Here is a 24,897-nt window from a genome sequence, read left to right as displayed (position 1 = left end):
AGGAAATAAGGACATGTGGCATAATATAATGCATTCAAGAATGTTACTAAAAGGTACTAGAGGCTTGAATTAAACTGGCTTTACCTTCTTCTGTTTTCATCTCTGCTGTTGCAAGATGGAAAACTGATTCCTCACCACTAGATTCTGGTAAGACTAGTAAGAATTCTGGTAAGAATCTTAATCAAAAGGAATGAAAACACCACTAACCTGCCCTCTGTGAGTGATTTTTCTTCCTACTTTTATTTTCAAACCACAGGATATTGCTAGTATTAACCCATTTCTATTGTTTCCATCTTGAAGTTCCGAGGTTCAGATACTGTCCCAGTAGTAACACAGAATCAGGGACATCTGAAGTCTAATGCAGTCATGTACTTAAAACTGTGCATACACTTAAACCAGCTATCCAGAAAACACCTCAACTAAAGAAACCAAATCATTATTATTTATAAGTAACAACGTGACATTATTTGTAAGGATGCTCTCTCATGTGCTTTGACAGGATGAGTTACTTTCTCCATCACAAAACTTAGTTCTCAAAATGTGTGTGCAACTGACTTAAAATAACTAATTTATTGTAGTGAACAGCAATAATTGCTACCCTCTTAAAGTCAATATTGAGAGGTATTGACTTCAAGTAAGCAAGCATTCAACCTGACACTACCAGAAAACCTGCATATTTCAATCAACACAAAAATAGTTACCAAAAACCGTAACAACCCATGCATAAAGTGAACTACACAGCTTATCTGGGAAACATACAAGTACTAAGGGGATAATATATTTAAGTCAACCTTGACTTGATCATTATCACAGGATGTCCATTTTCATTCTTCCTTGTTCTAAGGAAACAAGCTTCCTTGAGTCCTACACTTACAAGTCCAAATATCATGTAGCCAATTCAGATAAATAATGATTCAGAGAACAACAGAAGTATTAGAAGGAAAAACTGTGAACTTGACTACTTATATTTTCAGCATCTCTAACATAAATCAAAGCTGCATGTTGCATTAGCTGCTAGCTCAGTATCTCAGATTAACATGCATGACAGGAGACAATGCCAGAGGTCCAGAGAAGGGCAGCCATAACCATGGAGAAGTTGGCAAGAAAGCCCTTGGCTGTAAGACAAGTTGTAAGACAAGTAGATGCGCATACTTTGCAAAAGAGAAATCAAAGCCAAGAAGCTGGAAAGGGTCAGTCTTCAAAGGACAAGACCTCATGGTATTTACTCATGTGACTCAAAGTTCATGTTGAGGGGAAAATATGCTTACTTGTAAAGGTAATATTCAGCTTGATCCACTTCTTCTCGTGAAGAAATGTTGTCAACAAACTGATTAAAAAATAAGAAATAAAAGCTTAAAAAAGGAGCACTCACATGAAGCATATTAGAAGAAAATAACAAATAACAAAATACATTGGTCTGGCACATTTAGCTGTCTGACAGTACTAGAATTCTTCATATCTCTGCTTGCTCCTAATTCTGGTTTCTTCTAGACTGCTAAAACTCAAATATTTTTAAACCAAGACAAATCCCTTCCTTAATTCTGAGAAACTTTATGCATCTTGAAAGCCATCTGATGATTAAACACCTACAGCTCCATATCCTGTATTTTTGCTGTTCCTTTAAATCTTTTGCTCTTCAATCATACCCTTTAAGAATATTTTCAGTTCCTAAAATTTCTTGCCACAATTTTGAGACAGTTTTGACATGCCTCATTGCTTTTTCAAAAAAACATTATTTTCTCTATAGTTTGCCTGTTGTGCCTATTCATAGTATATATTCTGAAGCACAGGGACACAATGGTAAGAAAAAAAAATCACCCTCCCATGCTGTACAGCACAATTGACCTCTCATTTACAATCCTGTCTTCTTACAGAACTCCCAGTGCTATCAATTACTTAGATATAAGCCAAGTTTTCAATCAGACTTTGTCTTATGGTAACAGTGAATCCTGTTTTCCTGTACATTTTACTAACATAAGCATAAAGGTGCTGGAACACTACGGCATCTTTATAATATAATACTTTTAGTTCAGAATAAACAAACGTGTTCTCAAGGCCAGTACTTCTCTTTACCCTAAGCCTCATCTAAAAACAGTAATTCAGCTGACTGGTATTTGGTCTCCTATTCCTTCATTCTCTTTGCATGCTGTATACATAGAGATCTCATCTTCTGAGCATGGCGATAGCATGCCTGTGTGCTTTACCTACATTCCAGAAAATAAGAATCTCATGTTAGCTCCATGTATTGGAAAAGTGGGGCTGCTTGACAATCTGAAAATGCCATTTCTCTAGGGAGGTCAGCCCAAAGCAGGAAAGGAATAAATCTGATTCATAAAAAGGAGAGGAACACCCATTTCTGTCATGGACACTGTCTCAGAAGCAATGGTCAAGAATGCTTGATCTGTGTAAATGCTTGCTCTTGTAACAGAACAAAGTGTTCTGTGACTCCTCAGTTAGTGGTGCAAATTATCCTAATTAGTGGTATTACTGAGATAACTCAGCTTCTCTGGATAATTTTGAAGACTGAAATTAGTTTGTTGTTTTGTTTTTTAAACAAATGACTTATTTATTTTCCTTCTTCATTACAAACACTCATTTACACATGGAATTTAGAAACACGTATCTCTGCTTTTCCTCCCCTCTTCCAGATTATCCCATCCAGAGGATGGAAGTGGTTACTCTTCCCGGTAAAAATAACAGCTTTGCTTAACCCATGTCAGCATCTGTTCTGTGTCAGTCTGCTGCAGTGAAAGAAAGCTATAAAAGCAAAGTATGTCCACTTCTGCCTCACTCTGAAAGAAGCCTGGAACTGGAAGAAGACAGACAGTGCAGTGTACTAATTCAATGCATTCCCTTAGCAGCCTTGGCTTTTATGCAGTGCCTGAGGAGGTTTTAAAGCTCTCACAAAGAAACCATAGGCTGTTAGGGAAATACACAACCCAATAACAGTGAGGCCCAATTTTACTGAGAAAAAAAATCTGTTTTGAAGACCCTATGGTCTGGGTACTAACTAATGACTACAAAGTATCAATAAAACAACTTTATACAGCAATTTAATAGTATAACAAGACATTTACGATCCCAGAACTCCTAACAGAGGTGGTATCATTTATCACCTCTCAGCTCACTTCACTACACAAGCATTCCACAGTCACTTCTATGAGTTTATGATTGGGATTTTTTTCCTTACCCGGGCTACTGTCAAAGAGCTGACAGGCAGTTTTCTTTCATAGGTTCTGTCCATTAAGTGGGCTAAGTCAGCTGGAGAAAGCAGAAAAATAATGTGTTTAATCAACTGGCATAACATGAAAATCTGCAGAGCCATTGTATAACTTAGAATAGAGCCTATGTCCATGAAATCAAATTCTGGGTTCTTAACATTTCATTTTAAAATTGTACAAAAACAGTACTTTCAAATATTGCTGAACACTTTAACAGAAAATATGCATGAGAAAATTCTCAACATGATGAACCTAACTTAATAGAAAAAAAAGGGTAAAAAACAGCTGCTCAACATATGCTTAATGCCATCTGTTTGACCATGAACTGATGATATCAAATCTATAAGCTTTACAGACTTCAATCATACTCTTTCTTGCTATTCTCCTCCATCTTGAGGACAAGAAATCTAACATATTCCCACTGCAACATTTGGAACTTACTTCCTCCTTTGCAATTGTTACTCAGTGAGTCACTCTTTTGACACCCCTCAGTAAGGCCTGCTGGCCATCCTCGGCCAGATGATGAGTTTACTTGTTTTACAATTAATTTTCCAAAAAGGTGAACCTGCCTCCAAACCTGTCAGTGAAATGTAAGCTAAAAATTGCAGCACTGCATCAGAACAGACTAAACCTTCTACTCTTGCAAAGTCGTCTGGGGCAGGAAACAGCACTGCATCAGTAACATGCTCTGTCTCTGAGGCATGCTGTCCACAAAACAAGCGATATCAATATTTATTACTTTAAAAACACCTGTACCACAGTGGACACTGAAGGGTACAGTTTTAACAGAACAAATGATATTCATTGCTGCTCTGACCTTTTAGGTAACCTGTGAAATTACAGCACATGGATGAAGTTTTCAGTAAAATGGTAGAGCCCTGACTTGGAATAAAACAGTTGACTCCTAGTCTGTACAATGCTGCTGTCTGCCACACAGCAGCATTCCTTGTTTACATAACAATTTTCCTCCTGAGTAGTTCTTCAAAACATAAAATGAGCATTTATCTTCTGGCTGAGGAAAGGCAAACTCTTCATGACTATGAAAGCAAAGGGAAATTTGTGGCAAAGTTAGCAAGGCCAGTACCAGCTCCTACAAAAGACAGCATAAGACATTAAGGTGATGTGGGCAATTAAAGCCATGCTATACAAGACAGCCACTAAAAAAAACCACAATTTTTTAATTGTAAAGAAATTTATATGGGAATATCCTTACAAGAAGTGCCTATAAATGCCTTTGACTCTGTATTACTCATCTCTCCAGAAGTCACAAAAGTCACAGTGAAGCATATGGGTAAAGGCACAGGGAGCATTCCCAGTAGTGCTGGAAGTTAAGAGAAGGGATGCTGTGACCAACTGAGCTTTTCCAGATCAAAGCATTGGGTAGGTCCTTGGCTAAATGAAGTCAACTGTCATCCACCATTCTTAATCTCCATTTTGAGACAGAGGGAAAGAAATGTTTGCTTCAATATCTGGTATCTTTGATGATACAGCAATGTGGACCTGAGACTCAGAGTTCATTGATCTATTATAGAACTGTTTTTGTTATGCATCACCCTCCCAAAATGAGAAGGTGATCCCTATGACCATTCTGGGCCATACTCAAGCCCTGAGCTTGGCATTTCTTCTGTCTAGGTGCTCAAGAAGACGAAGAACTCGCTCTAGAAAACACTGACTACTTTAGCAGAATATAAACCAAATGAATACAATGCCATGAATACAAGATCACAACGCTGTTGGCCATTATACAACAGCAACCTCTGAGAGATTTCACACATAGAATTTTCATGACTGACTTTTATTGCTGTTCACAAAGCTGAAACTCTCCATCAGTTCTACAGTATGGAAAGTGCTTACCTATGAACTCCATACATATAAGTGTTTAATAAATATTAAACACTTATATGTCATCTCCGGGTAAAGAGTCACAACAAAATGGGCTGATTAAATCTAAAATAATAGCAGACAAATGAAGATAATGGAAAATTTAGCTTTGTTTTCGGACAAGTTGCTCTTTCTGCAGTAGTATTATTACAGGAATTAATTGCAATGAGTAATTATTTCCTAGCTTGTTTTCTGTGAAGAACATCTAAAACCAGACTTTTTTTCTCAAATTCATAATTTGAAATAATTCAAATCAAGTTTGCTCCATAAGTTACTATTCAATAATCAAGATTAAAGTTTCTTCATAGTTAAAGTATCCTGACAGCAGTACTAGAATGCAAGCATGTGAATGCTCAAGTCTCCTAGCATTGTTAGCAGTAAAACCTAAGTGCTTACAATGTGTATAAACCAAGCCAATATTTTAATAGCCAAATCAGAATTCTATGTACATTTTAACAGATACATACTGCAAATGCTTTTGTCTGACTCATCAAAAAACACACTAGTCTATACAATCTCTCATATATGCTGCCCAAAAATGCATTTCTACACAAATACATACATTTCTCCATAAATTTAATTTCTCTAAAAATGTATTACTGCATATTCAAGAACTAAAGAAATTAATAAAACAAGCCATAAATATAAGCTTAAGTCATTTAATTACGGGCCATGACCTTCACAGATGTCTCATATACCAGTGTATATCTCATATACACTAATATACGAAATATCATGTTCACTTTTATTTTCATTTGTTCATAGAAACTCAATGTCTTGTTGCCTGCAACAGGGTGGCTCAGAAAATACTGACCCTCACCTTCCAAGTCAGTCGTTATGACTTCTAACACCAGTTTGGTGGCCTAGGACATCAACATAGTTTCACTTTGATTCACGGTGTGTACCTGTCTACAGAATGTAGCCACATCAACAAGCAGCGCATTATCAATATGGGGCACATTTGGCCACCATATAAGGTCACTTTTATTCTACTTGCACCCTTGTATTCTTAGAAGTGGTTAACTCAAGACAGAGGTCCGATCCAGTGGTGGGAAATGATGACAAAACTGGGATGCAAAGTTCACCTGTCCTGGGAGTGATGGGTAGATTTGATACCTTAATTCACAGGCTAACTGGGGCTATAAAGAAAGCCTTGTTTTATTCTCTTTTTATTTAAACTAAAATATAAAGGCCGAGGCAAGTATTTTGCCTCACAAATTTATTTGTTCCACATTTATCTCTATTTCCACATAACTGGAAAGAACAACAGCTTTGTACTGAACAAGGCTTTGAATGGAAATTATTTATATCTGTAAGGGCAGCACTGCCACCTGGTGTTGCAGATGATTTAGGTATTGTGGTATTTAGGTACTGTGAATCTTTCTAACAAAAAAAATAAATTTCCTATCTCACCTGGATTCTGCCATTCCCTGGTATTCTGGGCTCCTTTGTACTTAATTTTTAATAAATGGAATGCAAATTACTTCTAAGCAGGCATCTTCCTACCAACCAGCAATTTGCAAATTCCAAATTAACATATTTTCATTTCCTATCTCCTTGAACAGAAGCATTTTGGCACACAAAATACAGTCTTGCTCTTTCCCATATATTTTTCAGTGGTGAAGTTTGCTGAACTCATTCATACCTGGATTCTAAACTGAGGTTACAGTGGAGACAAAAATCATGTCTTGCATGGACACAGTAAATGAGTATCTGGGATAGCACATCAGTGCAGCAGAGAAATGGAAATGACTTTAAATAAAAAAAATACTTGTTTTGCCTTTTAAAATATCAATTTTGCATAACAACAGTTCTAAAACAACATTTGAAACACAGAAATAAAAGAGCATTTCCTCAACACAAGGAAGTCACTCTAGCTATAATGACCAATCAGTACACACAAGATTATATGTGCAACCAGACAATTGAGAGCTACAGAGCAGACGTCTGCAGGACTGTCTCCTCTCTGAAAATACTAATACAGCTGACACTGTGCTAACTTGTTTTCTCTTTTCTGTGAACACAAAATAAAAATTAAAAGCAGTTATTTGAAAATCATGGAATAGGCATCTGCTCTGGCTCAAGACCATCAGCAGAGGAGCAGCAATAACTGTGCCTGCCAAACAGTCACAGAAGGTCTTGCCAGGCCTGGAGAAAGCCAAACATGGACTGTACCAGCACTGGCACAACAGTGGATTTTTCCAGAGTGGATTTCTATTGGCTATAACAATTGCCAAAATAAGAACGCATTTTCACCTGGAGGTGACTAGCTCAAATGCATCCCAGGGCATAAATCTGTGGCTCCAGCCCAAAATACACAGCATGAGCAGTCCTATTGACAGCAAAGTGTAACAAGGTATTAAGTCTCTGCAGGATCCAAGCTACATACACAAGGATCCACTCGCTGTTTCTCATCCGTGTACAGTACATGTTGACAATTCCCACCTAAATGCTCACAGGCAAATAAAAGAAACAAATTAGCGCATATAAAAACATCAGTCTGATCATTCTGTCTGTTCTTCTGCCTGACAAAAGACCTTGAATTTCACCTGATGATTCTTCTTTCAGCCTCATAATCTGTGTTGCAAGTAACAACCACAGTTCAGGGGCCCAGTAATAAAAACAGACCATGAATTAAAGAGTCCCCAAAACACCTGTGGTACAAAAAAAAAAAAAAAAAAAAAAAATCCATCTTTAGCATGGAAAAATGCTTTGCCTTTAACATAGTCACCAAAAAGACAGTGGAATGTAATTTCAAATGCAATCTATACAAATAATTTAGCTAGAAAACTTGCACAGGAGATCTCAGTACCATGTACAGACACAGTTTAACATATAACTTCTTGAAAATAAGTTTACCTCCATTCCCCACTCCCTCCTAAAAAAAGTCTATAATTCAAGAAGAATCTGCAAAACCCTGAGAAAAATTTCCTCTTTCAAACCTGTCTTTAAATATAATTGTCCTATAATACTTAGATTTTTGATTGTCCTGCGATACTTAGATCATTAATAGAATAGCTTTTTTCACATTGCAATGCTGTTAAAACAATGTCAATGACATGAGTCAGAGATAGCCATACACTTTGGATTTTGTGAAAGAAAAAAATCAGCTCATAGAAACTGAACATTAATTAAACAGGCAAATTTTAACTTGTTTCTGCACTACAGCTTTGAATACATGACAAATTTTCAACATGTTGAGTGCTTTTTGACACAGAAGCTCAGAAACATATTGTTTCACACCCTTTTTATTTTGAAGGATTTACAGATAGTAAGGTAGCCCAGAATGAGCTCAGGTTGTAATTAATTAGACAAAGTGGAGACAAGAAACAAACTTTTCTCACCCAGGCTATGCTCCTCTTTTTTTCTCTTTTCCCATTTTGAGCTATCCACATAGGCTGAAGAAAGAAGAGATCTTCGACCTAATGAAGAGAGAAATCACTAGGTAAGCTGGGTTGCTTACACAGCTCTAAACAAAACATTTTATTAGGCACCACCTTCTACTGTCATATTTGCCAAGTGGAATGCATTAAACTGTCTTTATGTCAGTAACTACTAATGTAACAATTCAGATTCTTTATAAGTGAATCAACTATTACATTGTAATATTTAAAACTGAAAAGCTTTGCCCAAAAGTTTTTTTTCCAGCATGAAACATGTATTTCCAAACCTAAACTCCATATTTAATAAAATAACAAATATGTAAAGGTAAAAAAAAAACCCTCAACAATAAAAGCAACTTCTTTGTGCACACAGACCTTTTTCATCAAATGTTAGCAATTAGCTAAATGTAGATTAAAAACATAAGCAGAAATAAAAACCACACAAACATGCTTTTCTGTTGTTGCTGAATGGTTATTTCCACCTAGAAAGGCATGTCTCACTGAAAATACTTTAATTTTTATAATCACCACTCTTCCATCTCCTGTGAACTGCAGACTCACTGAAATATTTTTGAAAGCTTTTACCAAACACTCTTTGTACCACAAAAACTGCTCAAGATGCTGTGCTAGCTTTAGAAACAAAACAGAAAATGCTTCAGCTGGAAGAATTTGTGTATCAGTCATAGATGATGAAGTCTTGAAAATGCATGAGGAACACCTGGATACAATTTGTTGAAGGAAGATACAGAAATACATGCAGAAAGTTGAAGGAATTAACGTTATGAAATAAGAATATTTTAAAAATAGATGCTACAATGCTAGACAGAAGTCTTAGCAACTACTTCAAAGCTTTTACCTAAATACCTATCTGCTAGCACTAAAAGTTTCATTTTGGTTGTGAAACAATTTTTCCTTCTTATCACCCTTCTGACACACAATTATACCCACAGATCCTGCACTGAACATCTCATGAAACTATCATCAAGAAGATTCAGAACACAGAATTCCACAGTCAGACTACAAAAATATGTACAACACTTTACCAAACGGTTACAAAATAATAATAAAAGAAAAAGAAGTGTTTCTGGTTGGTTGGTGGCACTTCCTTTAGCAGTCTTTTTTCCTTATGTTGATAAAAGAGACATAAAAAATTCGGGGGGTTTGTTGTGGCGGTTTTGGGTCTTTTATTATTTTTTTTTTCCTTCAGCATAAACAACAAGTCATTCATTCAGTCACAGCTAATGAGGCCACTAGCAAGCACGAGGCTTTGCAGGGCAGTTTTCCGCAGCACAGGCCCCGCGTGTGCGAGCGCTGCGCCGAGGGGCTCCGAGGCCAGGCCCAGAGCCAGGGTCTCCGGCTGCCAGGACGCGGCACAGAGAAACACGTTCTCGGCGAGGGCGGAAGGCGCAGCAGCTACCCACCGCCACCACACTGCCCCAGCCTTACTGGGCTCAGTTCTTCCCAAAGGTCAGGTCTTAGGCTTTTCCCAATCATCAGCCTTGGTTGCGCCTCCGTCACCTCCGGTACCAGTTTTCCTGAACACGCACTGCCGCGGGTTTGGCGGCCTCCCATACAATTCCGCGTGGCTCGCCCTTACCCAAAAAAAGCAGGTCCTACCATGTGGAGCTATGAAATCAATTACCTATTAAAAAAACAAATTGCGAACGGCCTCCTGCACTACGTACTAGCCATTAAACGTCTTCGGAGCTATCCCCAATTCCACACATGCACACAGAATGAGATGAAGAGGGAAAGGTGAGTCAAGTCCCTACGCAACAGCCCGTCCTTGCTCATACTCCCCACCGCAGCCGGCGGCAACCACGACGGCCAGCGCCGCGCCCCCCGCCCCGCCACCAGCGCACCGACCTGGCGCCGCGCCGAGGGCGCTCCCGCTGCAGAGGACGGCGCGCCGGAGCAGGGGGGCGGCCATGGCGCCGAGGCCGGAGGAAGCGAGCGGCAGAGCGGAGCTTCTGCGAGCGCCCCGCCCCTCGGGCCTGGCCGGGAGATGGCGGCCGTGCTGGCGGGCGGCTCCGGGCGGGCGGCGCGGGAGGCGGCGCGGCGCTCGGCGGTCCACCCGCCCACCCCGGGCGGCTGGGGCTGCGCTCCCGGAGGTACCGCGGCTTTTGCGGCGGGGGTGGGCGCCGGGATGCCCGGCCGGGGCGCGGGGCTGCGCGCTGGCTGCGGAGCTACCGGAGAACTGCAGCTCCCGGCAGGCCCGCCCGCCGCTGCCAGCTGTGAGCCTGACGGGAGCTGTAGTTCCTGCGCGGATGCCCCTCTCGGCGCGGGGTGTTGTGGCGGGGGGCGCCGCGGATTGTGCTGCGGTGGACAGGCCGAGCTGGCGCGGCAGAGGTGCCGCCCGGGGAGAGACATCACAGAATCGGTGAAGGAGTCACATAATGGCCTGGGTTGGAAGGGACCTTAAATATCATCCACTGCGAACTCCGTGCCGTGGGGACGCCTTCCACTAGACCACACTGCTCAGAGCCCCATCCAACCTGGCCCTGAGCTTGTCCAGGAATGCTAGATCCGCAGCTTCTCTAAGCACCTTATTGCACTGTCTTCCACCCTCCCAGTAAAGAATTTCTTTTTCATATGTTACCTAAACCTATTCTCTAATCAAAGCCTTTCACTCTAGTTATTCCCACGTGTCCTAGCACTACATGCCCTTGTGCCCGTTCCACTCCGGCTCTCTTGCAGGCCCCACTGAAAGACTGCAATAAGGTCACTCCAGAGTTCAGTGTTAATCAGTGTATCCCCTGCTTGCTACTGTCAGGATATGACATTAAAAAAAAACAAAACAAAACCCCCCAAAAACCCCACATGCAGCTTGATAAATGTGTATTTATTCTGGGAGGATGACAGCCTTATCCAGACCCTGGGATTCAGAGATAAGGAAAAAGGGGCGCATGGAAAAGAGTTGCATGGCAGAGGGCTCCCCAGCCTAGGCCCTGGCTGGGCTCTTGTCCTGCTGTGCCAGCAGTGCTGAAAGTTTCACTCAGGTTACACCTCTGTTATTTCCCTTAGAGACATGGAGACCACTCTCTCTGAGTGGTGTTCTGCCCATCCCTTTCAGGGAGTGGCCATTTAGAGGGTTGCACTGTGACTGACACTAAGCAGCTTGGTTGGTTGAGTTCTCTGGAATAGTCTGCACCGTCTGCACATGCCAGCTGTCATATTCAGCTCCCTCCTTTTCCTTGGCAGACCCTTTGGTTTTGAAACATTTCTGTAACACTGTAAGGTATGAGTCTAAGGAAGCAGAACAATTCAGCAAATTGAATTCAAGAAAGATAAAATTCTGCTGCCCTGATCTCTCTATTGACACTGACCACTGAGTGTCCATAATGTGTGGTGCACTAGTCCCACCCCAAGCACCAGCATAATTTCTGCACCAGCTTTGGAGAGGCCCATGAAAAGGATGGTCTTTCAGTGGTATATCAACAGAGGTCTGTGGGAAGGAAATGGCAGTGTTATACAGGTCAATTTCATGCTGAATAAAACGTATTTGTTTACCATTGGAACTGTTTCAATTAAATTTAATGGATAAATGTGCCATTTAATGGATTTTTTCTTCAGATTTCCTGAAGCGTGTCATTATCATGCTTCACTTGCTTAGAAAAGAAGTGTTTTTATTTATATGGCCAGTTACATTTTCCTAGGGATATGCAGAATGAGAATAAACAACCTAACTCAGTTCAATACTTGCTCTTATACTTTCATGATTAGAATAATTCCTTATAAGCCAAAACCTTAAAATATTAGATTGTAACACTGCAAGCTGTTATTGTGACTCTCTGTTACAAAATCAGTAGTTGCAAATAAAAATCCTCTGGACACCTGCTTTTGTGACAGCAAAAACTTGTCAAAAAGCTTTTGCATGATGCTTGTTTTAAAGCAGCTTGCAACACTGTACAGTTGAAGTCAGCACCCAGAGTTAATTTTGACATTCTAGACTCAGTGACTGTCTTACCTCTGATGTCTGTACTGCAGCAGAACATTACTAGGTCTCCAGAGTGTTACTACAATCCAAATAATACACTTGTTGGTTTTATGAATTTAAAAAAATAAGCTTCTTGTGACTTCCTGCTGCATTTGGAGCTTCCAGAATGTTTCATTTTATAGTAGCAAGGACAGCACTTGTGGGATAAGCAAGTTGTGCCACTAGTGAATTGTGGAATACAAAGCAAAAGAAGACAAATCCTTATAAAAGTATAAAGGAGGGAGCAGGAATTTTGTGCAGAATCTTCTTGTACCTTGGCTTAGTGGAGAGGAATGTGGCCTCTAGTTTTTCTTTTGCACATCCAATAACTAGATACTTCTTTGTCCTTGTACTCATAAGCTCTGGAAAGCTGTGACATATTATTTGAGTTCTTTTATCAGTGATGTGAGTAACTGCAGTTTTTGGAGTCTGTTTCTTAGTGTCCAGTCCCAATGGTTTGGCATCGCACAGTTGTCTGTAATTCATACATGCTAGGTTCTGTACTATTAAATCATACAGTGTAACATAAAACTCGACCTTACTCTTTTTTTCTTATGGCAGGGAAGCGGTATCTGCTAACAGAAGAAGATATAAAGTTACAAGAATTTCAGCAGATGAAAGTGGCAATTAGAAATGAGCTTCATGGCAATAAAGGTATACCATTTATTTCATAATCACCACTTTAGCATGAGTCTTAGGAAAAAAACAGTCAAAGTCTCAATAATATGACAACAATTGACCTCACTTAAAGAAACAAATTATATCTTCCCCTTGCAAATATTTTGTACTTAACATTATTGGAAGATCTGAGGCTTTGTAGAATGAAATGTAGTATTAGTTATGCTGTGTTGAGAATACGTGTTGAGAAGCTTTAATGTATATAAGTTGTTTACACAAGACCTGAAATGTTTGTGCCCTCACTTTTCCAACTTTGTTAGCTAGTCTAATAGAAAAAAATATTTCAGTCTACAAACCTTGCTTCAAGTATAATTTCAGCACAGAATGTTAGCACAAAGCTAAATGGTTACCTTACTATCCAGAAAAGGGCTTTCAGAGTAATTTTTTTAAAAATCTGCTCCCTAAATTTTGTGAGCATATTTTTGATTTTTTTTGTCTAACGTGCGTTCTCACTTGTACATCCGATTCCAAATGATATGTGCTACTCAGAATATGAAAAACAAATTAATGTTTTCCAAATTAATGTAGGAGCAGGATCAATGGATTTTTTCCGGTTTTGTCATGCTATTTAAAATGTATACAAATTCCTTTCTTTAAGAAACATAAATATAAACATGAAGCTGCCCTTATTATTTAAGAAAAGCAAGGTAAAACTCTTGGTTTATCATGTGTGGGTGTGCTAGTGATAGAAATTCACACCTGTTCCAAAGGTTGTTGCTAATTTTATGGCAAGAAGAGACAAATAATCAGATCTAGCTTTATATAAACTCTCTTTGTACTTCCCTCTTCTGGGACAGAGAGGGAATTAAAATCATCCTTATATTTTTTCTATATTAAGTAGAATTTAAATTGTATAGTTGTGAGTCATAATATCGTTATATTTTGCTGGTATAATGATATCATAATATCACAGTTTATTCATCCTGTACTTGAAAAACATTGAACTGGGGGTCAATCATTTCTGCTAAAGCGGGTTAGTAGAAGCCAAATATTTTGCTTCATAGATCACAGTTGACCTTCTGGTTTTGTGTAAACTGTATCCTTTGAAAACTAATGAAAACATTGTTCCAAGCACCTATTTGTCTGTATGTGTGTGTGGTTTCTGTGTTGAGTATTTAATGTTATACTTGAAAGATGAAAAGAAGCAATTATGGTTAGTAATAAACTTGATTTAGAAAGTTTAGGGACAAGCAGTAATAACTGTTATATGGAATATATAATAGCTATTATTTATTGTTGCTATGAGGCAAGTATTAACTATTTTACAGTAGTTACAATAGTTATACTATTATCTACAGCAGTTATACAGTTAGCTAGAATAATGTAAATACAGTTCAGATCCCAAATATTTTTTAAATTCCTGCACACCTTTGAACACATCACAGCCATTATATGTGCATACTTGTACATACGCATTTGTCTGGCTTCACAGGCTTCAATTCTGCACCCCAGTCTTCAGTAAGGACTTGCATTTGCATGTTGCCACAGATGTGTATTAAGTAACTGTACACGTTGTTCTCGGGGTGCCTGCTTTGTACCTCTTGTGCAGGTTACTAGCTTGGGAAGAGCAGCGACCCAGCAACTGCTGCAGAAAAGTTCATTTCCCAGCCCAAGATGCTGGCAGCACCATGAGAAGAATGGAGCTGCTAGGTGGTACATATGATTTTAATCTTGTGTGTATCTGAGTCAGAGGCTTGAAATTACCAACTGAATGACTAGTCTTTCTGCTTGCTTTGTCATAGGAAAATGTGCTGGATGGAGAACCCTCTCTTTTGGAGTAGAAGGGTAGCAACTCCAAGTTTATGGCTATTTAAAGAAATAGGTAGATTATGTATGAAAGTGTTTGTGTGTTCGTCAGCTGTCAGGGAATTTAAGTCTTCTGTCTGAACAGTATTGAGTAGAAGTTCTTGTGGTCATTTGAATACTGAGTGGAAATGGTTTTGTTTGCTTGCTTGCCTTTTAGAAAAAGAACATAAAATGTCACAAAACTTTGTTCCTTGTCAAAACTTCTGCATTACCTGATATGCTCCATAACATATATAGTGAAATTAAGTTCACGGTAAGTATCTCCTTGGTTTTCTAAGTCTGACATGACTTCATGGGGACATATTGGCATGCTTGTCTGTTAGAAGTTTTATGCAGTTTTCTTGGTAAAAAAACAAGAGTTCTGCTTCATTGAGTCTCCATGTTTCAGGTACTAAGTATGTAACTCAGGTAATGGAATTGTCTATAGACTGCTGCTGTATGTGTTTTATTTTCAGATCAATATTTCAAAAATATTAAAGAAAAACTAAAGAAAAATGGAATCATTCTCAGAAATGAATTAAAAAATTTGCTGCATTTATGTCAGACTTCATCTGATGTGGAACTAGCCAGAAAAATTATTTACAGGTATTTCTAACAATCCAGCTAACACTCCTTTCTGTTTTTATCTTTTTGCTTTTGTTAGATCATACCAGGCTATATCTGCAGTTGAGGTCTTGCCCTAATTGCAATATGTACAGTTAATCCCTTCACTTAAGGCTGTATTTTTATTTAAATACTTTGGATCTTCCAACCCTTTAGAGACTCTCAGGTCAAAGGAGAGTTAAGCTGTGGGAGCAAAGTGGTATCCTACAGTATGGTGAACCAGAGAGAAAAATTATCCTACAGCTGTGAGGCAGAGGTGTTCTGGGGCATTCCAGCCAAAACATGCCTGGTTATAAACTGGCCTGCAACCAGTAATCAGTAGCTGAAGGTTTTGTGAATAAAAACTTTCCCAGCAAATACAATTTAGGGACTGTAAAGAAAAAAAGTGAAATGCTTTATGTTTTTGTTGAGGTACTGCTGCTAAAATAAACTGCTGCAACTTCCTTTGCTGTTGTCCTATGAGTAGAAGGTAAAGTAGCTCAGAATTTTCAAGGCAGAGACCCATCCTACTATTTACTCAATGAAGGCTACTCGATTGGTAATAAAAGAGTTTATTTATTACCAGTTAATTTATTTGTTTGATCAAAACAATAATTTTCCTTAAAATTGATTTCCTGTTATCTGTATATCTTTGGCTGGTGCAGCTAGGAAAGTGTGCCTCTGTCATTGCTAGACCTACAAATCTGGCTGTCTGTTTAAAGCTGTTCTGCCTTGGAAAATTCCATGCCCTGTGTGATTAATTTTTTAATCTTTCCCATAGGTACCATGAACAGAATAGAATCACAGCCTTACATAAGTTTAAATTTGGGCCACTCTTTATGAGGCTGTGTTATGAGCTAGACCTTGAAAGACCTGCAGTAGAACTTATCAAAGATCAGGTAATTGCCCTGTATTTATATTAAACATAGTAAGTATGTTCTTATTATTAGTCAAATATGAGTAATGGTATGCTACACATGAGCCTTGCATGAGCTGATAGACTTGAAGATGTGTTGCAGTAACAAAAATGTCTATGACATTAATGTAGGTGTGCAGATAACATGTTTGTTTTTTTTTTTTAGCACAGTAATTAAAAGGAAATTAAATGTTTGTTGGATTCGTAACTTTATTTCTGTATAACTGCATCGTTTGAATGAAAATTGAATTAAAAGTATTGATGAAAGAATAAATACTTAAATGAATACAGCTGATGCATGTTTTCCTGCATCCTGTGTTGCATTAAATCATTCTTGGAAATGAGCACTTGTAAGTTTTTCTGTGGTAGTCCTCTGAAATTCCTTGGATTACTTGTACTAACAGGTTCACCATGTTGCTCTGTACTTCAGTCTCTCTCTGAACACTGTAGAGTTGGTATGATACTCATCAGCTCAGGAATTTGGCCATTTTAGTGCTGAAGAAACTGAAGGACTTTTTCCCAAACATTTCTAAAATTCTGTGTGCGCTATTAAGGCAAGGCCCAGTGTGTGCAATAATGTTGTGACTTCAAAAATCTCTGGCAGCCAATGAAAATCTCACTGATATTAATTCATTAAGGCATGAGATATATCTAACCAGAAACAGGAGAAGTCTTGTTACTATTCTTAAGTTAGGCATGTATAAGAAAGAGTATATGTAGTTTCTATTATGTTTTGAGGTTTTTTAATTGAGCTCTGTATCATTAAGACAGGAACTGCTGTACTTATAGTACATAGTAACTAGTGGATAGTAAGGTACAGTAACACCTCCAGATTCTGCTGCAGAAGCTCAATACCTCTGATATTATATATATATATCTATTCCCAACACACAGTGTTTAGTGTCCTAAAATTTAATTCCTCTCTCTTCTGGTACTCTTACCATCATCACTCAAGCTCTTACACTAATCATTTGATATTGTGATTAGCAAAAATTTCATTCAATTTCATGGTGGTGGTACTTTACTCCAAAAGATACTGTTCATCAGCTGCAAACTGTCAGTGGCTTCTGCTTCCATTGACTTAGAGGTCACTTAAAAAAATTATAAAGGGACTCTCTGGGAAATTTCTGTTTAATTTTAGTGAGCTTTTGACCATAATGAGTCACTGGTATTTTAGACATCATTTGACAGACAGACAGAGAGAGTTAAATGCTGAACTTGTAAAGATTAGACTTATTCCAGTAGTAAGACCTGCTAAATGCTATGCAAAGTAAGACTCTTCACTGCCCTGATTTTTTTATGCTTGCTCTATTTCCTCTCCAGAATTTGCATGGTTTTTTCTCAGACAGTACATCATTCCATATTTTGATGACTATGTTGTTTAAAAAGGGCCATTTTGAAAGTAAGTACTGTATTTGCTAAGGCAAAATAATTTTGGGGAGGATGCTTCTCACTGTAAGTGGTGTGTATGTGTATTTATATTATATGTGTATTTGCTGATTGCCTATGGTTTTAGATGGCCAAACATCATGTAAATAACTGTAGATGTGAATGTGTTGCATTGTAGTGTGCAATAAAAATAGTAGGGTCTATTTGTTTCATACTCCCCACAGAATTCTTGCCATTCATGTTCCACAGAACTGTTGTTGTCCAAGAGAGCTTTTTCCCCCAAACCTTCATCACTTTGCTTTGTAATTTCCCATAGCATTTTTTCTACTCTGTTCAAAATCTGAATAGCTTTGGAATGTGAACTTTGGAATGTTAATTTCCTCAAAAATTTTTTTCTCCTTTCTGCATTTGTGTCAGAGCAAGGAAGAATACCATTCTACTTGTGTCCTCTCTCAGAGTGGCTACTGCAATGTAGAAGTCCAATGCTTCAAATCAGTTTGGCCCTTTATGAAGATGAGGAGAAATCATCTGATCTAATTTAAAAGACTTCCCATGAGAACACTTTAAAGCTTTTCAAGCAGGTCCCTTGATTTGATATTTGTTGAACACATAACGGCTGGTCTCTTTACATTTGGCAAATTTAAGTCCAGCAGTTGTCCTAAAAGTTGCTACTGGGCCACTGTAAAAGAAACCTAGATCAGCACCTAAATGCAGAACTAGAGAGCACAGTCTTAAGCTGTGCCAAGGGAAATATGGGTTGGATATAAGGAAAAAGTTTTTTACAGAAATGGTGGTAAAGTATTGGAATGGTTTGCCTGCGGATATGATGGAGTCACCATCCCTGGATGTGTTAAAAAAAGACTGGATGCGGCAGTCGGTGCCATGGTTTAGTTGAGGTGTTACAGCTGGGTTGGTCTCGGTGATCATGAATGTCTCTTCCAACCTAGTGATTCTGTGAATTCTGTGACTCAGCATTGTGAAATGGACTATATAGGTTAATGAGGAGATGTTATGTAGTTTGCCTACAGTGGTAGAAGCTTTTTGGGCAGCTAGGAACAATGAGGGTGCCTTTGTCAAGTATACAGAATTTAGTTTTAGATTTTCACGTAAAAATAATAGAGGAATAAGGCCATGTGGTAGTGTAAACTGAAAACCTCCTTGCTAAGTTGAAAGAGATCCAAATGACCCTGCATGAAACTTTCTGGATTTTTCAAATAACATATTTCAGTTTACATTCATATTCTCAAATAAACTTCTTGAACTCATATCTTATTGAAAAGTACAGCCTTAAATTTATGAAGTGAGTAACACTACTATATTTTTGATAGCTGCTTTGGAAGTACTGGTAGAAATGAAAAAACAAGGTATACCTTTCAACAAAGAAACCTATCTACTTGCAGCTGCAATATGCTATAAACTGGTAAGTATTGTGAATGAAAAAGTGTTTGAAATGCCTTCTCTATTTCTTCCTTTTTTTTTTGGATTTTAAATTTTGGAATTTTTGGGGGGTTTCCATATTTTCCCTGTCATGATTTTGTATCTAGTGCAAGTATTTTAAAATTATGTAAGTCCTAAAGTGCTTCATCATGCATGATATGATGCACATACATTGTTTCCTATAATAACTAATGTGACAAAGCAAATCTCTAAAAAGTTGCATGGACATGAGCATTGAGTAACAAATTTAGTACAGCCTTTGATTACCTTTGATTACCTTGGAGTATTCTTTCTCTGTGATGTTTGCATCTCTTCAGACAATACACTGTGCTTCAGTCTCAGTATTGATTTTATAGACTCGTTTCCTTAAGGCATATACATGATATGTTCTATTTGCCAGACATCCCCCATCCATTTTTCCCCTCCCCCTACAAGCAGTCTTGAACCATTTCTGTAATTGTACACAAATTTGACAAGGAACGGAGCTGTAATCTGTTCCCTACCCGCCTGGTGAAAATGGACAGCTGAATGGACAAAAGAAGCATAAATTAATGCCTTTAGGCAAACAGGCAGCCCCTTGAGCTTGCCTGTATGTTTAGCTCAATGAAAAAGTGCATGAGCATAGTAAGAAACTAGAATATGTCAGTGAGTGTTTTCTTAGAACTGTTTCCCTTCCATAGCAAAGTGAAATCCCAGAACTTTTTTTATTTTGATCTTCCTCTCCAGATTTGAGTCAGTTCTGCAGTTTGAAATTTTAATGTGAACCTTTCCCAAACTCATTTGGAAACTCTTCTTCCATTTCCTCATCTTTTATAAAGACACTACTAGTTGGGGGAAAAAATTATACCACTAGACTAAACTTCCTCAGGTTTCTAAGTTATAGCCTAAAATGGTACTGCAGCAGTAGTGTATGTGGTTTGTCTGAAATTTTCAGTTCCAGTGAGTTAAGTTAAGCTGCCTTTTGGTCTGCTATAGCTTCTTTTCCTAAAATGCAAGTTTTTTTAACATGGCCTGCAGTTAGAATGCTGGGATCCAAGGTATGTGCAACATATGCTCAAAGCTCAGAAAATGTTGATTTTCAGTAACTATCTAATGTAGCTTTTATAATAAAGTAATAACAAAAATTAATCTTCCTTCCTGATTTAAAAATTATTTGAAAGTTAAAATGAAAATGTCTGTTTGTTTAGGCTACTGCTGGGACTGTTTCATCTATTGCAGAAGCCCAAGTAGTTAGGGCAAAGTGTAGTTGTTAAAGTAATAGAAGTTATTTTTGCCTTCCTGTGACCTCTGTCACTTCAAATATCATATTTTTATGTTGTGTTTCTCAAATAGAGCAGATACATATTGCCTTTGTAATTGTCTGTTGACTTCTGAATAACTTCTGAATATGATTGCAAGTGCTTGTAGTCCTTTCAAGTAACCAAAATAACAAGCACAACTTCCTCTGATATTTCCATGCAGGGCAACCCAGAGTCTTCCAAAATCTCTGTGAGGCTGCTTGAAGAAGCACAACTAAAAGGTGACATGTTACCACTGCGAGCATACTGCTTTGCAATGGCAACTGCTCTCAAGCAGGTACAGTCTCTTTGGTTGTGCCTGGATCTCTGTAGAGAGAGAGATGCTCTCTAGTTTTGCTGTAGACAGATAGTGAAAGGAAGCTAACATGGAGAAAGCATAACTATGTAATGGCTTCAAGTATTGGAACTTTTAGGCTCCTGAAATAGTAGGATTTTAGACAACATTCACACAAATTGAATATGGAAGTTTCTAAATCTAAATATATGTCTCAAGTCTAATGCAGACATATTTTGTGATAATACCATCTAGAACATTAGAAAATTACAGAGTTAGGCCAACAGGTTAGGTGTCACCATGGATCTAGTCCTGCAGATACTGTTACTTAGTGGTAATTTCCTTTAAATGGAATTAAAATGGAAATTTAAAGTATTTGTGCAATCATCTCTTTTAAATGTTTGTCTTGGGAGGCAGACCAAAGACTTTGATGTGTATTTCGCTACTGCCGGGGAGGTGATCTCCACAGCAATATTTCTGCCCAGGAGGTTTTGCTTTATCTATATGCCTAAGTACTGGTATGAAGAGGCTCTGGCGCAGCACAGGGTGAAAAGTGGAGCAGGAGAATAACTATTAGGAAATTATAAAGTTTGGAATAAAGTTTGGATTTTCTTTGCCATTAACTTGTGTATGCAGGTTGGGTATGTCCTGAACCTTCTCTGTTTCATGTTAAAATAGAGGTCAGAGACACTGAAAGTGCTATAAATTTGATCTTACATATTTGGATGAATGGAGTAGAATTGTTAAAAGTTTAAATGCACTCTGTGATCTTTTTTGCTCTGTGTGAATGGAGACACTGAAAAATAGCATAATTTAAATAAATTAATTCATGTGTACAATGATATGATAAAATTCTTGTTTTGCAAATGGAATAATGCTTCAAATTACATTTAATTGTTCTTTAAGCTGAATGAATTTTGACAGCACTCCTTGCTGAAGAGAGATGTTTCTTGATCCCAAGTAACATTGCTTGGTCTAGTAAATGTCAGTGTAACATTTGTTGTCTATTCAAATCAATTGATGTCATAGATACAGTACTGTAAATGTGTATGTCCAAAAGGTTAGAAGGGCTGGGCAGTAACATACGGTGCATTTCATTAGTCTGACATGTGTTGAACTGAGCATGTGTGTAAACCTTCCATCTTTTAGGTGATCTCATGCTCAGTGGTGGTTACATGTGACAGACAGAGTACTAAAGAGCCAGATGACATGGGAACTCCAGCATGGGGTATTCCTTTTGCAGGCTGGGTGCTGTTTGGTGTCTGTGGGTCTCGGTAAAGGGCTTCTAGATGCTGCATTGTGATTTATTGAAGAGTTGTGAAGTACTGTGGTGCTTCTTTCATTGTGCAAGTTTCTGACGTGTATGACTATTTTTTTATTCTTTATGATTCCTTCCCAGAATGATGTAGCACAAGCCAAATTGTACTGTTCCCAGATAATGAGAACAGAGAACAAACTATACAATAATCTTAAAGTAAGTATGCTTGCCTTGTATTAAAATTTTGCAGAGTATGCTACATTGGCCAGTGCAAACTCCCAAGTGCAAAGTAACAGAAGACCAGCCTCTTACTGGCACAGGCATGTGTTGGTAGTGTTGCTGAACGTGTTTTTGAGCCAACAGACAATTTCTGTCAGTTGGATGACTTACATTCTGAATTGTTAACAATCTCCAATCACTTTTTAAAATCACTTCCTAGCATAGGTGGGAATGTAAAGTAGACCAATCCTACATCTGTGAGCATAGACCAATGAACAATTTCTAGTTATGATTTTTTGCTTTTTGGCTCAAAAAGATTTTAAAAACCCAGCTCCACTTCAGGCTTCCTTCATCCCTGCACACCATATCCACATGTGTACATACAAGAATTATTTTCTTTAGTTGTGCAGTCTACAATCTGCATGTGCCATGTAAGTGACCTCTAAACTATGGTAAAAACAACTTTATTCAAGAGCAGGTAGTGCAGCTCCATCAGAGGAGCTCTGCCTTAAGCCTCACCCTTCCTTTCCAGGTCCCAGCTGGTAAAAAACTGCAAACATTTGAGGAAATTGCTATTTCCATCTCTTTCTTTGCAACAGATGGATTTTTCTCGGTTCACTGTCTTGAAATGTATTTTGCCCTCCTTTGCTTCATGTCTTCCTCAAACACTTTTGTAAAAATTTGCATTCTTATGATATCTACTATTTGTGTGGTGTGTTTTTATTTTATTTTTAAGGTCCTTGTCCAGCTCAGATCTGGTTTGCTAAAAGAAGTAATAAATACATTAGAGGCAGCAGTGGAAGTAGATACTCCTCCCTTGGTGAAAAGAACTGAGTTTTCTGAGCAGGTGGTAAGTATACAGTGATGAGAGAAGGTTCATGGTACTGGGCTAAGCCATGACAGTGCTGGATCACCTACAGAATTTCAGGTGTCTGAGTTCACCCTACTCTAGTTGTTTGGGTTCTGATGCATTCCGAGGCCAAAGCAGCTGTCTGGCTTCCTCTACTCTTGGACAAAACACTTAGCTGTTTGCTTCATTTTTTATTTCAGATCTTGCTTCTAGAAGCTCATATTTCATCTGTATGTAGGTGACACTTTTCCTAGTGGTGTTAAATGATTAAATCATTTGCCTCCCATGCTATTTTTATTTCATATGGAATGAGAATAAAGTTTCTGGTAACAGCAATATTGTTAGATCGGTAATTAATTAATAACTAATATGCAAAATAATAAATACTAGGAGAAGGGGAGGGCCAACCTTTCAAAATATAGCCCGTATATATTAACTGCTGTGTTGAAAATAAATTCTTTAAGCAGCATTTTGTTTAGTAAAGGTGTTGCAATAAACATTTAATGTGTTAGTGTTGTATTTTTACTTTGAGAAATTTTTAGGTGTCAAAAGAAGACTAAGCATTAGTCCTCCCTGTCCCCTTCCACAAAAGTTTATTGATAATAATATTTTTAAGGGATTTACCTAACACTTGAGCTCATACTCTTGTGTATAGGAAACAGAACTTCTCAGTCTTCTGTAGTCTGAATTTTATGGATTAGTACTGCCCTGTGCATTTACGAATATACATCATAACAATTAGAATTGTACTGATCTGGAAAGTAAATTCCAGGAAGCAATTATGTTTCCTGGATTTAAATAGAAAATAATTGTGTTTGTCTGTACTAGGTCTGAAAATAGGATTGTACAACTCTGAGGAAGTTTTAAATCTAATAAACTCTCTTTAATAGATAACTAGTGCCTTTCCACCATTTTGTGGTGATGCATAATATACTCTTCATAAAATCCTCATCTTAAGAGTCATTGCCTATCTTACACAATGTACTTTTTTTTTTTTCTACTATGAGTCATTGCTTCTCTTCAGTGTGGTGGTAGAATGAGAACTCCACTTGCTGAACTGTAACAATCTGTTATTTTCTCTTCCTTAGCTGGCTACAGTCAGGGAAAAGATGGAAGAGAGCCCTGACCTTTCTGTCAAATTAGGAAATATTTATACGAAACTACAAGCTTCAGGACAGATAACCATGTGCACACTGGAAGAAATGCTTTTCCAGATTCCTAGTTCAAAGAAGACCACTGCAAAGCTTTTAAATCAGAAACAATTGGGCTGTCCGGGTACTAATCCACTTCGGTCAAATCTGTTGTTAGGATAGCTCAGTATTTGATGCCAAACTGAGCTGCTGATAGCATCTCTTATAATCCAGGTTCAAATAAAATGCCTTTTCCCTTTTTACGCAGTGAACAGTTGTAAGTTATTTATATAAAATTTAATTTTAAATGCAGATCATGTAGCTTCCAGTTTTCAATTTTGGTTGTAAAAACAAGCTGCAACAGTGGGTATTTGTGTGTTGTTCAGAAATGGGAGTGATAGAAAGTTTGACTTTTTCCTTAGGCTCTTGTATCAGTATTTTCCTATGCTAAATATTCTGGAAGTGAATGGATGGAAATGAGCAAAGTTGTATGAGCATCTGACCTGACTTTTGTGGTTCATGAGAAGAAAATTTGGTCTTCATCAGATTAAATGTTCTGACTGAAAAGATAGAAGCAGGCAAGAGTCCAGATAAAAGAG

The 24,897-nt window shown here is 38.1% G+C and overlaps 2 protein-coding genes and 1 long non-coding RNA gene across 5 annotated transcripts in view; 1 reads left to right on the top strand and 2 right to left on the bottom strand.

Moving 5' to 3' along the window:
- Nucleotides 1-10,483, bottom strand: part of MRPS27 (mitochondrial ribosomal protein S27) — a 43,367-nt gene extending 32,884 nt beyond the window's left edge. Inside the window, exons 1-4 of the mRNA XM_068176689.1 lie at nt 10,352-10,483; nt 8,447-8,524; nt 3,191-3,261; nt 1,269-1,327 (exon numbers count right to left, since the gene is read on the bottom strand). Coding sequence (XP_068032790.1) covers nt 1,269-1,327; nt 3,191-3,261; nt 8,447-8,524; nt 10,352-10,415 — 272 coding nt within the window. The 5' untranslated portion in view covers nt 10,416-10,483. The remainder of the gene's footprint in view (nt 1-1,268; nt 1,328-3,190; nt 3,262-8,446; nt 8,525-10,351) is intronic.
- Nucleotides 9,883-24,561, top strand: PTCD2 (pentatricopeptide repeat domain 2). 3 transcript variants are annotated; one of them, XM_068176692.1, is made up of 10 exons: nt 9,883-9,952; nt 13,023-13,115; nt 15,401-15,530; nt 16,309-16,426; nt 17,767-17,845; nt 19,161-19,252; nt 20,731-20,844; nt 22,241-22,315; nt 23,055-23,168; nt 24,257-24,561. In XM_068176692.1, the coding sequence occupies exons 2-10, from the start codon at nt 13,076-13,078 to the stop codon at nt 24,479-24,481; spliced, it is 987 nt and encodes a 328-aa protein (XP_068032793.1). In that variant the 5' UTR covers nt 9,883-9,952; nt 13,023-13,075; the 3' UTR covers nt 24,482-24,561. The 3 variants fall into 3 exon arrangements, with proteins under 3 accessions (XP_068032793.1, XP_068032791.1, XP_068032792.1); XM_068176690.1 differs by lacking the exon at nt 9,883-9,952 and adding an exon at nt 10,468-10,596; XM_068176691.1 differs by lacking the exons at nt 9,883-9,952; nt 22,241-22,315 and adding an exon at nt 10,468-10,596.
- On the bottom strand, nt 12,536-21,652 carry LOC137465018 (uncharacterized). Its single transcript, XR_010994532.1, has 3 exons — nt 21,559-21,652; nt 18,265-18,335; nt 12,536-13,036 (listed from the first exon to the last, which is right to left on the bottom strand). It is a non-coding gene; the product is annotated as an uncharacterized lncRNA (long non-coding RNA).
- Nucleotides 24,562-24,897: the final 336 nt, after the last annotated feature.

This window comes from Anomalospiza imberbis, chromosome Z (genome assembly GCF_031753505.1).
Source record: "Anomalospiza imberbis isolate Cuckoo-Finch-1a 21T00152 chromosome Z, ASM3175350v1, whole genome shotgun sequence".
Lineage (NCBI taxonomy): Eukaryota > Metazoa > Chordata > Aves > Passeriformes > Viduidae > Anomalospiza > Anomalospiza imberbis.
Note: the sequence above shows the minus strand (reverse complement) of the source record. Positions and strands in the feature narration are given on the sequence as shown.